General features: G+C 48.3%; 1 protein-coding gene across 3 annotated transcripts in view; it reads left to right on the forward strand.

Moving 5' to 3' along the window:
- Positions 1-11,313: 11,313 nt before the first annotated feature.
- The window catches only part of ACSL6 (acyl-CoA synthetase long chain family member 6), a 61,717-nt gene continuing 55,311 nt past the window's right edge, over positions 11,314-17,719 (forward strand). The window contains exons 1-2 of one of the 3 annotated variants that reach the window (XM_060636213.2): positions 11,315-11,665; positions 13,719-13,800. In XM_060636213.2, coding sequence (XP_060492196.2) covers positions 13,782-13,800 — 19 coding nt within the window. In that variant the 5' untranslated portion in view covers positions 11,315-11,665; positions 13,719-13,781. Of the gene's footprint in view, positions 11,666-13,718; positions 13,801-17,719 lie in introns of all 3 variants that reach the window. The other 2 variants (XM_060636212.2, XM_060636211.2) reach the window with 2 other exon arrangements.

Genomic DNA, 17,719 nt, shown 5'->3' on the forward strand with positions numbered 1-17,719 from the left:
ATTTTTTTTAATTTAAATCCATTTTGTTAAGTTTAATTTTTTTTTAACATTTATTTTTGAGAGACAGAGACAGAGCACGAGCTGGGGAGGGACAGAGAGAGAAGTAAACACAAAATCCGAAGCAGGCTCCAGGCCCCAAGCTGTCAGCACAGAGTCCGACATGGGGCTGGAACTCATTAACTCTGAGATCATAACCTGAGCCTGAAGTTGGATGCTTAACTGACTGAGCCACCCAGGAGTCTCCATTTTGTTAAGTTTAAAACTGAGATTGCATTAAGTATAAACCCAACTTTGGGGAGGACTGACATGTTTGTAATATTTAGTATTTTAATCCAGAAAATTAGTTTATCTCTTCATTCGCTGAAGTCTTTTTTATGTCCTTATATCTAGCTTCAAAGCCTTCTTCAGCTTGGTTCTGCACACCTATTGTTTTTTCCCAGCTATTTTCTTGTTTTTTGGTTACTTTTGTGAATATTTTTTCTGTATGTTTTCTGTTATATTTATTTTCATTTTAACAAATATTCAGCCACCTTATAGAAACACTTCTATTTAGTATCACAGCTTTTAGTTCCTTCTCTTAGAGTTTCAACCATGCTTACTTTCTCTCCTCTTTCACTCTCCCATCCACGTATGGAGGCAGAACTAAATTCGAGTACCCCAGAGCAGGAGTACAGATCAGCGCGCACGCCTGTCCTCAGAGGGATATGAATGATCTTCCCCAGTGAGATCATTTGTGCCTGTCTTGGAAAGAAGAGTCTGCTTTGGATGCATAGATGTTCATGGTGACACAGGAGGCACACGCGCCCCCCCCCAACCACCACCACTTGCACAGCTATGGAACCATGGAAACAAGTCTCCTAGGAGGAGCACAAACCTAGTGAAGCAGAGAGCATGCAGATGGGGCTAGGGGTAATTTGGCAGAAGATCCAGCAGAAGCAAGCCTTGGGGACTTGCAGCTGGCTAGAGGCCCTAAACTTCGTGCTCTTGCAGGAGGGCCCACCCCTGAGGAACATGGTGATGGGAATGGTAGGGCCCAAGAAGAAGGAGGAGGGGCTGAGTGTGTGTGTGTGTGTGTGTTGTGGAGCAGTGTCCGGGGCAGGGTGGCAGTGGGGAGGTGGGTTGGAGGGAGCAGAGGTACCTGGAAGGAGGACTCGTCTGCCCAATTCTCTGTCTTCCTTCAACTACCCCCTCACCAGAAATCCTTCCTGACCCTTCCTAAAGCCAGAGTTTAGAAGTCCATCGTACCTGTTTCCAAAAGGTCCATGCTGACCCTGGCACAAACCCTGGGAGACCTTCTTTCCAGTTCTCTACCAGAATGGATCCTACTGGTGTTTATATCTGCTTAATGATTTCTCTTTTTTTTAATTTTTTTTAAATGTTTATTTTTGAGACAGAGGGACAGAGTGTGAGGAGGGGAGGGGCAGAAAGAGGGAGACACAGAATCCCAACCAGGACGCAGGTTCTGAGCTGTCAGCACGGAGCCTGATGTGGGGCTCGAACTCACAGACTGTGAGATCATGATCTGAGCCAAAGTCAGATGCCCAACTGACTGAGCCACCCAGGTGCTCCTAATGATTTCTCTTTTATTCTAAAATTCTACAACACCACACTTTCACCCTGAGCGTCTCCTGAATGCCCGATGGCTGAGCATGACAGCAGCATGTGGAATGGAAGGGATGATGGTGTCAAGGGCTGTCCTGGATGGAGGGGGTGGCAGTGTGTGTTTCAGTCTGACTGTCCAAAGATGTGGGTGGCTGATTCCCACCCCAACTCCTTACCCTGAGGTCCGTGAGAATTCACCGTGTGAAACTCCTCTCTTCATCGCATGCTTGGCCCGGCAGCTCTATCCTGGGTGTTTCACATTCCATCATCTTTTCCTTGTTTGGGAACTTTCATTCTACAAAGTTAAAATAATGTATGAAATTATTTTGAATTGGAGTTGTACAGCACAGTATGCAGGATGCCCTGGTATTTTAGGTGAATTCCCTGCTGCTGTGTCATCACCAAGAGCTCATGGTTGGCCCTGATATTTCTACCATGCAGGGGATATTGTCTTTCCTTCCGCCTGGGGTTTGCCTACACACAAACCACATCACAGCTTTGGAGATGAGAGTGACACCTGTGATTCCTGAGGATACTGGGGTTACTCTTGCCATCTTTTCCCACTGGAAAACATAATTGGCTCCTGAATTCAGATTTCTTCTTCCCAAGAAATTAACTCGATCTTTTTCCTTCTTTTCCATATTCCTAATTTCAAGAGGTTTTATTGAGAAAGGATGTGCAATTGTTGTGGCTTCCTCTTGATGTGACTCTTGCCAATTTTCCTCTTAGTCGATATGATGGAAAGAACACAGGCATGTTGGGGGCACCTGGGTGGCTCAGTCAGTTAAGCATCTGACTCTTGACTTCACCTTACATCATGATCTCACAGTTTGTGAGTTTGAGCCTCACATCGTGCTCTGTGCTGACAGCATGGAGCCTACTTGGAATTCTTTCTCACTCTCTCTCTCCCTCTCTGCCCCTCCCCTGCTTGCTCTCTCTCTCTCTCGCTCTCTCAAAATAAATAAAAATAAACTTAAAAAAAAAAAAGAATACAGGCACGGGAGCTGGATGGCTCTGGATTTAAATATCAGGCAGCCTTGGGATCTTAGGTGAATTATATCAGCTCTCTAAGCTTCAGTATCCTCATCTGCAGAATTAGGTATTTAATGCAAGTGACTGCAAGGCTCACTGGGAAGTATCTCACACATTGCAAATGCAGGAACGTAACTGGGCTTGCAAGGGGCACTGAAATAAGGGTGCCGGGCACAGTCAGAATTGAAGGCCGTTGAAGACAATTGCGTCATGGACATAGCTGGAAATGTTTACCTGGGATTTGTTTTGAGTTGCAACATAGTTGGACCTGATCGCCCTTCTAGTTGGCTGACTAGTATACTGACTCTCTCCACTCCCTCACTGGCCCTGTAGAGAACTCGACAGTGAATTCTTCTGTTTCTCATTTCTGCTGTTCTGGGAATATTTGTTTCATTTTTCATATTCTCTGCAGATGTGTATTCTTTGCAGATAAAGACTAAAATTCCAATTCCAAATTCCCAGGGGTGAACTACTATTGGACCAGTTACCAGTGACCAGGGGACAGAGTCACATTGTGTGAACATGACAGCCCTAGTTGTAAAGCTGTGGCTGGATCGAAGGGCATGGTGAGAACAACATTTTCTAAAGAAGGTGGTGCAGAGATAACCCTGACAACCTTCTGTCTCAGAGTTGGAGCGAACCGGAGTTCATCGCGCAATTTCACCTGGATGACACTCAACACAGCTGCAGGTATGGCCCCTGGCTGTTTGTTCCCCACCAGCCTGTCACCCTGCAGTATAGGTCGGATTTTATTCTAGTGAGAATTCAATTTACATAGTTAACCTGTCTGTTAAAATTTCACTTAGGGGGTGCCTGGGTGGCTCAGTCGGTTAAGCGTCCAACTTCAACTCAGGTCATTATCTCACGATTCACAGGTTGGGGCCGTGCGTCAGGCTCTGTGCTGACAGCTGAGAGCCTGGAGCCTACTTTGTGGATTCTGTCTCCCTCCCTCTCTGACCCTCCCCTGCTCGTACTCTGTCTCTCTCTCTCTCTCTCAAAAATAAATAAAACATTAAAAAATTTTTTCACTTAGGATTTTTGTGCCTATACTTATATCTGACGTTAGCCTATCTGTGTTTATTCAATTGTTTAAAAATCGAGTCTTGGAATTTTGTCTCTAGTTACCTCATAAATTGAATTGGATAGCAAATAATGTTTTTATATAGTTGCAAGTAATTTATATAATATAGAGATGACTTATGTTATCAAATTAAAAAAAAAATTCTCGCTGGGGAGTAATGTATGGTACATTAGGTTGGGAGTTAGAATGCCCAAGGTTTGGTTTGGTCTTCATCTTAATTTTCTGTATGAACATAAGCAAGCCCCTATGCCTCCCAGGCCTCTGTAGGATTAGGGAGGACAGGACAGCTGGCTCAGATGTCTTGTCCGCCCCCCGCCCCAAACCCAGCTGGCCTTTCTGGGTAATCAGCCGCTGGTGCTCGGAGTTGTTTCTTTTGGCAGGCCCATTGACTCCTTTCTGGAGCCCGGTAGCAGATTTCTAGCCAGTGGTGTTCCCCCCATCTTTGAAGTGCTTTCTGTTGTGTTCCTGGTTTTCTCCTGGCCCTGAGAGTGTCCCTGCCCTCCAGCACTGTTTTTGTTTTCCTTGGGTCTGAGCTCACATGGTCAATGACTTAGGCATTGATTTTTTTCGTTCCCTATAAGGAGCTCTGAGATGGGAAGCATCCTGCCTGCCTCCAGGGAATGTATCATCCCCTTCTGGAAATTCGCTTCTCCTTGGATTTCCCTGGCACCTGGACCCTCCTCAAGAGTTCCTCCTTCCACTGCCTTTGTCCCCCTTCCCTCTCTCTATCACATCCTCGTAGGCTGACATGAGCCACTCTGAAGGTCTTCCAACCATGATCTCCCTCTCCAGCTCCAGCTCAACATGGACTTCTTTTTTTGTTTGTTTATTTTTGAGAGAGAAAGAGAGTAAAAGCAGGGGAGGAGCATACAGAGAGGGGGACAGAGGATCTGAAGTGGGTTCTGTACTGATGGCATAGAGCCTGAAGCAGGGCTTGAACTTGCAAACTACAAGATCATGACCTGAGCCAACATCAGACATTTAACTGACTGAGCCACCCGGGCGCCCCTCAGTGTGGACTTCTAATGGCTGCCAGAGCCAAGGAAGCCTGGGACAGATGCCAAGAGCCCCCAGGGTCAGGAGGTGAGGAGTCTGGTAACACTGATCTCTACTCATACCCACCCTGCAGTTCCTGATATTTGGGAAGGAACATCATTCTGATTTCTCTAATGATCTTCCCATGACCTGCTTTTCCCTCTCCAATACCCCAACCCTTTCTGAACTGAGAGAGGACTCTAGAAATGGCTTCTTCTTATATCAGATTTTTCCTTGTTACAAAACTGTCTATTCATTGTAGAAAATTTGGAAAAATACGGATGAATTCAAAGAAGAGAGAAAACCTTATAATCCCACCACTCAGTGACACCACCTACTAATCTTTCTTCCATTTTTTCCATGAATATATAAATGCTTTTAAACATAATTGGGATTGTACTGAATATACTGCTTGGTAAGCTGCAGGTTTTGATTGACTACATGCCACAAGCATCTCCCTGTGGCACCGTGCAGCGTTCTGCATCATCATTTTTATGGGCAGCAATGCATATACCATCTTATAGATGTGCAAAAATGAATTCAGCTTTGTGATTGAACATTTGGGTTGTTTCCAATTTGGCACTGCTGTAAATAATATTTCAGTGACAATCTTTGTGGACAAATAATTCCTGATTTTCCCCCTTTGTGTTAATTCCTAAGCAAACCCATCAGTGGCAGTCAAAGGTTAAGTCGAAAAAAAATTTTTGAGGTTTGTGACACATCCTTGCCAAACTGCATTTCAGAAGGGGTTTGCGGGATGTCAGAGCTTCAGATGACCAAACTTTCTCCTGATCCCTACTTTTCTTTTCTTACTGAGGTCAGCTGGCCTGGCCAGGAGGCTGAGCTGCCCAGATGGTCACCAGGAAGAAGGGTCTGAATTCCTGTTAGATGGGAGTAGTGAAGTGGGGGTGCTTCCAGATAAGTGAGGTGGAGTTTATGGAATGCTGGTCCTCTGAGCACCTCTGTGACATGGCTTGGAGTGGGGCCCCCACCTGTCTTTAGAGGAAGGAGACAGAAAAAGGGACAGTGACACTCAGGCAGTAGCTTCACAGCTCACTTACATGGACCGCTGTGAAGAGAGGGCCAAGTATTTCTTCTTCTTTCAATTCCCTGTCCATGTCCTTTGCTCATTTGTCTTTTTCTTCTTGATTTGGTAACATGTCAAAACCTTTTCCTGTTGCCTGTGGTATAAATAATTTTTGCAAGTTATCTATTTATCTGTTAAATCTTTTTAATTGTGGTTTTTAAGATGCAGACATTTAACATTTGCTTGTAGTCAGATCTTCAAATCTACCAGTGTTTTCCTTTTGTGGTTTCTACCTTCTTTATTGTACTTAAAAAGATTTTTCCTAACCCCAGATGGCATAAACATTCACCTATATTTCTTCAAAGTTTTTTGTTTGCTTCATTTTCAAAGTCTTAAAAATGTGATTTGTTTCCCATCAAATCCTGACCTTGTGTGAGTGGGAGGCACAGATGCTGGTGCTGGTGGCTTGATTAGCTCTAACTTCCAGGCCTGTGAACTCAGGACAAATTCCAAGTCCTTCGTGTTTGTCCTTCTATGACTCTGGGGAAATCCCAGGAGCCCTCTAGTTATTTAATTGGCCTTTTTAAAATTAAAGAATCTGGGGATGGGGCGCTTGGGTTGGTCAGTCATTGAAGGATCTGATTTTTGGTTTTGGCTCAGGTCGTGATCTCACAGTTCCTAAGCACTAACAGCATGGAGCCTGCTTGGTATTCTCCCTCTCTCCCCCCACCTGCTCATTCTGTCTCTTTCTCACTCTCTCAAAATAAATAAATAAACTTAAAAAAAAACAGTAAATAATGTGGTTGCTTATGTCTGTCCAGTTGGCTCATCAGAAAGCTTTCAATCAAAAGAAACCTTCCCAAATAAGTAGATTAATGTATTTCTGACACCTAGGCAATGGCCTTTCCATAGAGCGGATGCACACCATGTAGGCAGGGACTTCTTGTTTGTTCACTGCTACATCTCCAGTACCTACATAATGCCTTGCACATAGTGGGGACTCAACATAGGCTTCTTAACCGAATTATGCATGAATGATTATCATGTACCCATTTTTTAAATTTAAAGAGGTGATAACATGGAGAAAATACTCATGTGGTCAGGTTTAAAAAAGTAACACAGGGTACTGAATAAACCGTATCCATCATTCATTCGTTTAACAAATAGTTATTGAACTCCACTATGCATGGGGAAAAGACAGGATGAATATAAGGATTAAATGACTTAACATATTGTATTAGTCTTCTGGAGATTCCATAACAAAATACCACAAACTGAGTGGCTTGAACAACAGACATTTATTTTCTCGCAGCTCTGGAGGCCAGAAGTCCAAGATCATGATGTCAGCAGGGTTGGTATCTGGTGAGACCTCTCTACTTGGCTTGTGGATGGCTGTCTTCTTGCTGTGTCCTCACAGTCTTTTCTCTGTGTGTGTGCCCTCCTGGTGGCTTTCCCTTTTCTTATAAAGACACTAGGCCTATTGGATCCGGACTCCCTTATGGCCTCATGTAACCTTAATTATCTCCTTAAAGACCCTGTCTCTACATATAGTCACATTGGAGGCTGGGGCTTCAACATATGAATTGGGGGAGGGTTGGGGGGGAGGATACAATTCTTTTTGTAACATATATGTAAAATACTTATAAATAATGCCTGGTTGGGGGCACCTGTCTGGCTCCTTTGGTAGTACATGAGACTCTTGATCTCGGGGTTGTGAGTTGAGTGTAGAGATTACTTAAAAATAAAATCTTTTAAAAAGAAAAAAAAAGAAAGAACATTTGGCACATACTAAGCACAATGTGAATGTTTGATATTATTATTACTATTATTATTGTTAGAAAATATACAAAATCACATTGTTCATTATCCTTGGGGGAATGAGATTACAAATGACTTTAGCTTATACTTTCCTGTATTTTCTAACATTTCTACATTGAACAATTTTATTAACATGGAGGTGAGTGGGATTTCTACTGTTCAATAAAAGACATGGGTTGAATGTTGTTTGCAGCCCTCCAGCAATTTCATCATATATTCCAAGCTTCTGCTCTGGATAGGGTTTCAAGTTCTTGCCTCAGCTCTTTGGATTTGTGGTTGTCAGAGTGCAGAGAAACAAAAATCAGGCTCAGCTCACACAGGCCCACCACCTAGAGCTTCTATTTCCTCATGTATGCAGCGATGAGAGTGGGGGTGCATCATATAGTAAGGGCTGGAAAGACCTTTAGCAGTGGGGTAGTGAGTAGATCAGTTTGAGTTCTTGACTGCAAGCAACAAAATCCATACTGACTATTTTAAGCAGAAAAGGAGCATTTTAAAGAATGTTAGGTGGCCCACAGAATTTGAGGGAAGGTTCAAGAAAAATAGTCAGATCTTAGCTTCTAGGAACAACTCCTCAAACCATCCTCTATCCATTGCTTCTGCTACCAGCCTGTGCCAGTAAGATGGAGACCACACATAGGACTTTCTCTTGCTTACTGTTGGCTTTTGAATCAAAGGTTTATAAGGGTATATCTGATCGGCATGGTCTAAGTCACTTATCCACCCCCTCCTGCAAAGGAGGCTGAAAAAGAGAGTTTTCTGGATTGTACCTTAAGAGGAAGGTTCTTACAATGTGGAAAACTATCAAAATAAAGGAGAGTGTTAAAAAAAATGTTGGAGAGTCAAAAAATCAGAAGGTCCACCACTGTCAGAGAAGCATGGCTCAGATGTCCTAACTTCAGGAAAACATGAGACCAGAGTGGCTGAGCTCATTGTTTGATAGTACTTAGAGCCATTATCAGGCTAGAGACAGAATGACACTGGACCTCACAGACCAGAGGGTGACTTTTTGTGATGATGAAGAGGCAGCAGAGGTGTGGCTAGTCAGTCAGTTAAATCCTGATGCCAGAAACCTCTCAATTAGCCTCTCTTTGTACCAATGGACACAGAGAGGGACAAGAAGCTTGCCCAGGACTGCACAGCATGGCAGAACTACAGCAAGGACTGGAAGTGGTGTCTTTTGCTCCGCTTTGATGCCTGGCAAGATTTAAGGCCCCTCTGGAATATTTCCTCCTTCAGGATATCTCCCCTGGGTTAGGCTAGGATTAAATGTGTGTCTTCACATTCACCACTTGGACTGCTCATCACCTGTGCTTCCTTTTTGACTTTTTTTCCCTCCTTGGTTCCAAGCAGGGGGTCAAATATATACTAGTGAACATTAGCTGAATGAATGAATGAATGAATGGATGGGTGGATGAGAGTCTGGAGGCATATTCTGCTCGCTGGACTTCAGTCTTCTGTTGAAGAATATACTGTTCTCTGTATTCTCTGGATCAGACCCTGTGCCAGGATTTGAAAACATGATCAGGATCCCACCTGCCTGCTCTGTCAGAGGTGCTGATCTGGGAGGAGATAGATGTGAACCGAGCTGACCACTACTGTGGCTCATCTTACTAACAGAGAAGTCCAAGGGTCCTCCAGGCTGGCCTAGTTATCTCTGGGCCCTGGGTCCCCTCCTGCTGAGTTCCATGGCTGCTACCCATGCAATCTGGATGCCTCAGTGTCACAACTGCTGAAGTTCACAGAAGGTCCATAGATATCCACCCACAGAGGGGGAATGAGATCTCTGGAACCAAAGACAGAAAAGAACAAGTCTCTGTAACCAGTGGCAGGAATAAGCCTAAAGAGGAAAAATACCTGGCCATGATCCCATGGCCAGGCCCATGGTCTTCGAATCCCTACCCCTCAAGGAGTAGGTGGAGATAGGCCATGCTTGAAAAATACTCAGTTAAGCTGTAATCTGTCACAGCTCAAGCACATCTTTTTGAATTAAAATATTCACAAGTAGCAGAGACATCTGTAGGAAGAGTAACTGGATGCGACATCCTGCAGGAGGCCAGACTAAATGTGTCCCATGACATCACTCTGGAGAAGAGGCTGCCAGGAGCCATGCAAGGGACTGGAGCACTTCTGCAGCTGAGTGTTGTAGAGGAAGGCTGGGCCTGGGGCTAGCGGCATGTCTTCTGGGCCTCCTGCTCTACAGGGAAGTTCTTTGTTGGCCCCCTGCCCTATGGAGAAATTGTCTGACGATCTCTCTAGACTAATCTGATCTGGAGAGATACTTTCTTGTTGCCCAGCCTTCTGGTTCCCCTTAGGTTTCCTTATGAGCACCAGCAGGGCTTCAGTTAGTCTGCTGCCAGTGGGATTTTGGAGGGGTGGGGGGTGTGGGATTCTGATAGCCATGTGACATCCTCTTGGAGGAGCCTTCCAAACCTGGAGTATGAGAGATTCCATCAAAGTCCCTGCCAGGTTGTGCCTGAGTTCCAGCAGGAGCATCTCTACCAGGAGTCCCGATCCTGCTTTGGGGACGGTGGAAGATCCTACTGTAAATATGGGAATTGTTTCAGAGGCACACATATGTACACTTTCACCTACAGGTGTCTATGGACAGGCCTGGGCAGACGTATGCCATACACTGGTACTGCAGGTGCAGGCCCCTGTACAAATTCACACCCTAATGGCTAAGTTGTTGAGCACATGCGCACATAGGGCAGGTGGTCTCTGGTAGGTCTGAAGAGACCTCTGGCTCTTCCATTCTCTGCCACCTGATCTCTGTTCTCTGGTTTTCTACCCTTTTCTACCTGGGTCAGCTAGTGCCTGGCCTGGGAGGGTTGCATATATTCTGGACTGGGCTGCTTGAGCGCTGTCCTCGGTGCTGGAGGCCTGGTGGGACATGCACATTTAAGAACAGCAAGAGTGTTGGGAGGAGGTGACCCTGAAATCCAGGTGTAGGTGTAGGACCCACCAGGATATCTAAATTTATTCTAGTTATTCTTTCAAAAGAAGGTACAACTGGGCTTCCTCTTTCCATCCCAGACACTGAAACAGAAGGTGTCCAACCCCTCAGCCAGTAAAGTGGCCATATGTGGCTGTGGGTGGCTGTGTAGCCATTCCCTGTAGCTATAGGGGGCTTCTTGAGACCTCATGTGCCATAAATAGGTATGTATGAAGACCATGACTGCCTGTGTATTCAAGAAACACCTGTGATTCCATGTGGTTTCCTGTGACCTCCTGTGACCCATGTGGCAGGTTGTGACTACATGGAGCCTCCTGTGACCTTGGGTGGCCTCAGATTCAACCTTCCCAGAAGGGAAGATCTGAAGTCTGGGGTTCCCAGGGAATTTGGGCCCTAATCAGGCCTAGAAATTCGTTTGCCAGAGCCTACACGGACCACCTCTCTCTTCTCTGGCTTGCGAACTTGGCACCCATGGGCTCCTGGTGTCTGTAAACTTGGGTCCTGGGAGGCGTCCGCGTCAGCGGGAACCGGCCCACAGGCAGCGTGCCTCCTAGAACAGGTGACTGCAACCCCTCTGCCACCCAAGCCTGCCCAGCAATCAAAGGCAGGGGCACGCGGAGAAAGGGTCGCGCAGCGGTGGGGTGAGCGCGGTTCACGCTCCGCCGCTCGTCTCCCGTGCGCCCCTCTTCTGCCCGTTTCCCCAGAACGCCTAGTCCTGACGTTGGGGGCGGGGGCGCAGAGGGCTGGTCGGCTCTGCGGCCGGCCCCTCCCCCTCCCGGGCCTCGGCGGTTCCAAAGAGGCTCTGAGCGCTGGGGGCGCCAGGGACTCGGCAGGTTGCAAGGCGGCCTGGGGGGCTCCGGTGCCGAGCGCGCGCCGCGCCCTCCCCCTCCCGCCAAGACTCCGCAGCGGCGCGGAGAGGGGGGGCGCTGCGGAGCCGGGGGGCGGGGGCTAAAAATACCCGGCGGCGGCGGCGGCGGCGGCAGCGAGGCGACTGCTGGGGCTGCGGGGCTGCGGGGCTGCGGCCGAGGAGGCCGTGCAGGGCCAGGCCGGGCCCCGCTGATCGACATGCTGACCTTCTTCCTCGTCTCCGGGGGCTCCCTCTGGCTATTCGCGGGTAAGTCCCCATTCTGTCCTCGTCCCAGACCCCCATCCCCCGCGCGCTGTAGGGTCTTGGCTCCGGATGGAGGTGAGCTCCCAGTCTCGGCCTCTGAGCAGTCCCTTCAAGTCTCTCTCGCCACCCTGGCCTCCCAGGTCGTCTCCCCACCCCCAAATTCTGACGGGCTCTGTGTCGGGGTTTGGGAAGCAGCTGGATGTTCGGAAATGAGGGACCTGGCTCTCAGGACATCACAACAGCCTCCCTCGGGTTCTCGCACCCTCTCCCCTTAAGGGAGCATCACCGGTGATCAAGACTGGGCCGAGCCCACTCGTACCGCAAGGGACACGTAGGGCATCCTTGCCCATCCCTAGTGTCCAGAAACAGAGGTTGTTGGTGCCTGACGTTTTGCTGCAAGTCAGCGACATAACCAGCACTGTCCTGGGGCTTCTGATCGTGGTCAGGGGTCTCCTCAAGACCCCTCACTGCCCACCCTTGAGCCAGAAATCTTAACTAGATTTCTGTAACGGAGGTGTTTACCTGATTCCTCAGCTCTACCCACTGCTTGTGTCCCCACTGCTCCTGGGCCTTTCCCCTCCCCCTCACAGGAGTGAGCTCCTCGCCCCTACATTCTCTTAGGAAGCAGTAAGGACCCCCTGTGAATCCCTGCCCAGCACTCCCCTCACCCCCCTACACACACCTGGGGTCTCACCACAGGCCCGTTCATCCACCAGTTCTGCTGCCTGCACCAGCCAGTCCCCTCTGAGAGCGTTGGGTTCCTCCAGGGTATAATACCACTAAAGGGTCTCCACATCGGACTGCCCATGTGCAGATTTAAGCCTGATAAGGTATGTGAAGTGTTTGGAACTTAAACTGGCCTTAAAAGGGACCTAGTCTAAAGTGAATACTCTGTGAATGTTAATTCACATTCAAACTGCAGCTTCAGAGGTCATAAGGTTCTTTTTGAGCCAAAGAAGGGGAATCCAACCGTTTTGAAATCCTTACCTGAAACTTTACATGTACTATTTAATATTCACAGCAAATACTAGGAGTTTGATGGCACTTTCCCTTTCTAACTGAGGCTCAGAGGTAATTGACTTGCCCAGTGTCACATGGATAATATCTGGCAGAGTGGGATTTGATGTGAGGCTTTAATTGATCAATCATTGCTAAGTGCATGGTGATATAAGGCCTGAAACTTGGTTGGTGGGCCAGGTGATCACCGACCCCCCCCCCCCCCCATTGCCCTGAGTTGGGCCACAGGGACACTTCCCCTGAGCCGGGGAGTGAGTGAGGCCTCTCTAATCCCTTCAGCTCCCTAAGCTCCTTCTGTCTGTTGGTGTCTGAGGACAGGCCATGCAGGGCCATTCTGGGCCTGATGTGCTCATCTAGCAGGCAAGGTTGGAGCCGGAGCAGGACTCACGGATCAGGGGCAGGAGTTACCAAAATAATGATGAGGATGATGATGGTGATAGCGACAGCCACCATTTACTGAGTGATGGTCTCCAAGCCTTTCCCTAGTGCCAGGACCCTTTGCTTTACCCTTAGTAGGCCCTCACCAAGCCATGGAACCTTGGTCTCCTGCAGCTGCAAGAAGATATCTGGAGACTACAGGGCCACATGTGTTGGGAGTAATCAGCAGCCTTTGAGAAAAAGCCCCTTACAGTGTTGGGTCCTTGTCTGAAATTGGGGTTCAGCAGACATTGACTCAAACTGACCTTCTGTCCTGCATCATTGTGGAGTATTTCCCAAAGTGGTCACATGCCTCTCTGAATGACTGTACAGAGGCCCTGGAGTGGTCAGGGAAGGTGACTCTTGGTACAGATGGCAGCTGCTTCCATAGAGGGCAAGCTCCTCAATGCAAAGCAGGAAATTCCTCAAAGATGCCACATTTGACACCAGAGTGAGTGACTAAGTAGTGATCACTGGATGGAGCATCCCACAATCATGTTAGGGCACTCCCAGATCATGTGTCCACCGTGCTTGGTACTTTGCCTAGACCCCAGCTTTTCTGTGGGGAGAGAGGAAACTCCTAGGCTAAGCCTGACAATACATTCGGCCTTGTGATCTCCAGGGTTCCTAGGAAGCTGTCAGATCCCTTTGACTCAGCTAGAAAGAGGAGAGGACCCTCAAGCTGATGTCACTCTTTAGTAGAGGTATGTGCTTTTCGCCACCCATTCTGGCTCTAAGGAAACAAGGACTGCCTACAAGGGGCTGCAGGGAGGAGATAATGTGAAAAGGTAGGAGGAAGATACCTGGAGGAAGAACTTTCCATCTGGGGGAGGCAGCCTTGTGCTCTGAGCCCTAGGAGAGCAAGAGCTGCATCTTTCCTATTCTGCACTGGAGAGGCCAGTACTGAGTCCTGGGCCAGCCCAGGTCCCACCTGTGTGTTGAGTAGTAAACAAGGAAACAAATAAAATAGATCCAGCCTGAGTCAGATGCTGTGCCTGGCCTGGGAAAACCTGGTTGCTTTCAGTGTCATGAGTTCTCAGGACTGTGGGAACAATGGATTGCCATTTCTGCCTGGCCATCCGGCACCACTGGGCAAAGCAGAAAGAGGTACCCCACTTAGTGGATGAATTTCTGAAAGGGTGTCCCTTCCTTCAGGTTGATGCAGCACCATGCCAGAATAGACAAGGTCTATTCTGCTCAACCATATGCCTGACCATTGGTGACATCTTAATAGGCTTCTGCGGCATAGAGGGGTGTTTGTCAGAGGCAGGTAGAGAACATCAGGTCAGCAAAGGTGTGCAAGAAGAATTATAGAGTGGGTCTTCAGAGCCTTGTGCCTAGGGGGCCTAGATTGTGGGAGGAAGATGGAGTCTGGATAGCTGGAGATTCTGGAGGAGAGGAGGTTTTTTTAGCCTGTACAGAAGCTCCCTGTTCAGGTGCACTGGCCAGGCTGTGCCAGCAGGGGGAGAATGGAGGCTGGTAGGATTCAGAGAGGCTGTTGATGGTTTGGATGAGATTAGATGTGGCTCAGGTTGAGGCTGGGCTCCTGGAGGGGAAAGTAGGAAGCCTCAGCTGTGGCCATGGGGAATGAGGGCTGGCTCTGGTAGCAGAGACTGGTGTGGCAGCCATCTGGCTGTAAGTGTCCAAGGAAGGTGCAGGCTTGCACAGCTTGGCTCAGTTCAACCCCATCAAATCTTCCCCCACTGATTCCAGGCTCCCAGTAGTATAGAGGACTGATAAGAGATCTGGGGCCATTATAGGGGGCCCAAGAAGGCACTTAGGACCTGTAAATATTGTGGGGCTCCAGGCAGAACAGCTGAGGGCATGCCTCACAAAAGAAAATTTGGATTTACACATGATGCACTGCTGTGTAGGAGAATTCTCACCTCAGCACCTTATCCTCCCCAGACTGTGGTAGGATACAAGAGTCATACCAGTGACAGCACACCAACACCAGAGGGCAGCAGAACTGGGCCTTTCAGCTCTGGCTGGTTTCCTGTCCCATGTGATTACAAGGGCCCTTAGATTGACCTTCAGAAGGCTGACTTTGGCTCAGCTTCAGGCCCAGATGGGACCCAGGACTATTCCATACATACATCAAGCAGAATAAGTGAGCATGAGGCTCTGGCTTGTTTGCAAAAAGAGGCAAAAGTTATAGGCATTTGTATAACACAAGCTGCACTTTGTAATTAGCCATGTGATTAGCGTGGCACATAGTAGGCACTCACATATTTATGGAATGTGGGAGGGGGTTGTTTTTATGGGGGGAAGTGTTGTTGCAAACGTGCTGATTTGACTGCTGTTTCCCTGAGCACCTACCATGTGTCAAGCCCTGTGTTCTACAATTCCCTAACCTTTCCTTTAATCTTCCCCACAACACTGTGGTGCTGTTATCCCCATTTAAAAAATGACGCCGTGAGACTCAGGGAGGTTCAGGGGTGAAGCAACTCCTAAGAGCTATGAGCCAGACCATACCCTCAGACTTCCAGTCCAGGGAGGAACCATCAGACCTGAGCAGCCAGGGCATGAGCCCTCCAGCAGACTTGTCCGTGGGCACAAGTAAGGGACTGGTCCTTGGAAGGGGGAGGGTTTGAAGAGAGGACAGACATAAAGTGCTGAGAGCAGGGGCTGGCACATAGGAAAGGGCCCTTTAAATGTTAATTCAAGCTAGGCCTTCCTTAAAGCAGGTGCAGGGTTCTGATGTGCAGAAAGGGAGTAGGGAAACAAAGCATTCCAGGCAGAAGGACTAGTCTGAGGAAAGACTGGTCATAGAGTGACTGTGGCCAAACTCGGCTTGGCGAGTGAGGTCATCAGGGCTGGGTTCTGCAGGCCCTAGAATACCAAGCCAGGCATCCTGGGCTTTGTTCTGTACAGTGGCTGCTTCCAGGAAACATAGCCCAAACTGGACATGTGGGTGGCCAAGGTGACACTACCCCTGCACATCTACAAGCCATGGCTAGTGGCACCTCTCCCACTGAGCTGCAGTTTTGGGCCTCCTATAGTATGATCTCCTAGAGGGCAGGGCCAGAGTTTCTTCTCTCTGTGCCCCAGTCTGGGGCCAGGCACAGTGTGAGCTGTTGTTTACTGCATAAATAAATAATATGAAGAATTCCATGAGAATAATTTATTTTAATAATGATGTATTTTATAAGCCATTCTCTTACCACAAATCAATTAGCAAATAATAGATCTTGTGTGTGCTTTTATTAGGTGCCAACTGGGGATGATGCCAGTGTGGTAGAAACAGTAGGGGAAAGCAGGCATGAACTCCTCGCAGGCAGGACAGGTCAGCCTTCAGGGGGGAACCGTTAGTGCTAAGAACCCAGAACAGAAGGAGGTGCTCCAAAAGTTTTTGCTAAAGGAAGGAGGGAAGGACCAAACCCATACCTGCAGGTGATTGGTTTTCTGGAAGATATTCTTCTCTAAGGGTGAGGTATTTTGTTTCCTTAGAGCTCCAGTAGGGTGGGAGCTCTGACCAACTAGAGCAGACAGGAGGCCTTAATCAGGGTCCTCAGCTCACTTGATGGTCTGGTGTCATGGCCCCATTTCCTGCATTGGCATGGCCAGAATCATCACTAGCCACCCATTGGGCTTCAGGAATGCTACTTTGGGCCCTTGGAGTGTCCTTCAGGATGCCCAGGCTGGTCTCCCACCAAGGCTTGGATGCTCTGGGAGCTCATGGTGGGTGTAGTCATTCCCAGACCTTGTTCCTTTTTGTGGCTTTTGATTCATGTGAGGCTTGGGGTCTGTGACAGGCAGAAATGGAAAGATGGGAAGTGGGTTGGGACAATTCTGAACCAAACTGAGCTATCTGTTCTGAGACCTAACCTGTAATCTCAGAGCCTGAAGGATTTTTAGATCCCAAAAAGTCCCACCTGTACCTACCTACTTGCTCTTCCCAGGAACATCTTTCCTTTCCTGACAGCTAGTTCAGGTGTTTGGCTGGGGTTGTCTATGGAGAATAGTTGTGGGGGAGGGGGGTGCTGGCTTCTGATTTGCCATCTGCCCATTCAGGCCTGCATTCTGAGATAGGTGTCTTCTGGGGCTTTAGAGCAAGAAGCCAGGCCAGGATAGTACCAGTGAGGGAACAATCAGCATCTCTGTTTTCAGACCCTGGGACAAGCAAATCTGGAATGACACCTTTTGGGGCTAGGAACAGACCCAGTGATTGATGATTATTGGAGGAAAGAGAGAGGACAGGCAGGCCCAGGTCAAACGGGCAGCTCTGGGTCCAAGCCCACTAACCAACACCAGGAATCCCACCCTACTCCCAGTGCACTACACCAGCCTGGCCCACCAGTACAGGAGGTGGATCCCAAGGGACCAACCAGGACTCAGCCCTGCTACAAGGCCCTTTGGTACCCTCCAGCATGTGGATTGCTGCTGGGGCTAACTATCTCCAGTCAGCGTCCTTCTGACCACTAACCCCTGGCCCAGCCTTGGCTATAGGCCATTCTGGGCAGTGACTGCAGATCCTGTCGAATAAGCATAAGAGCCACTGGGAGGGACTGTGAAGTCAGTCAGAGACTGGGCAGCAGGATAAAATATGGGCCTGCCAGTAAGGTTGGACAGGGAAGTTGGCCAGAGGCTGGATGGTGAGGCTCTAGAGGCCAATGAGATGAA

This window comes from Panthera onca, chromosome A1 (genome assembly GCF_046562875.1).
Source record: "Panthera onca isolate mPanOnc1 chromosome A1, mPanOnc1 haplotype 2, whole genome shotgun sequence".
Classification (NCBI taxonomy): domain Eukaryota; kingdom Metazoa; phylum Chordata; class Mammalia; order Carnivora; family Felidae; genus Panthera; species Panthera onca.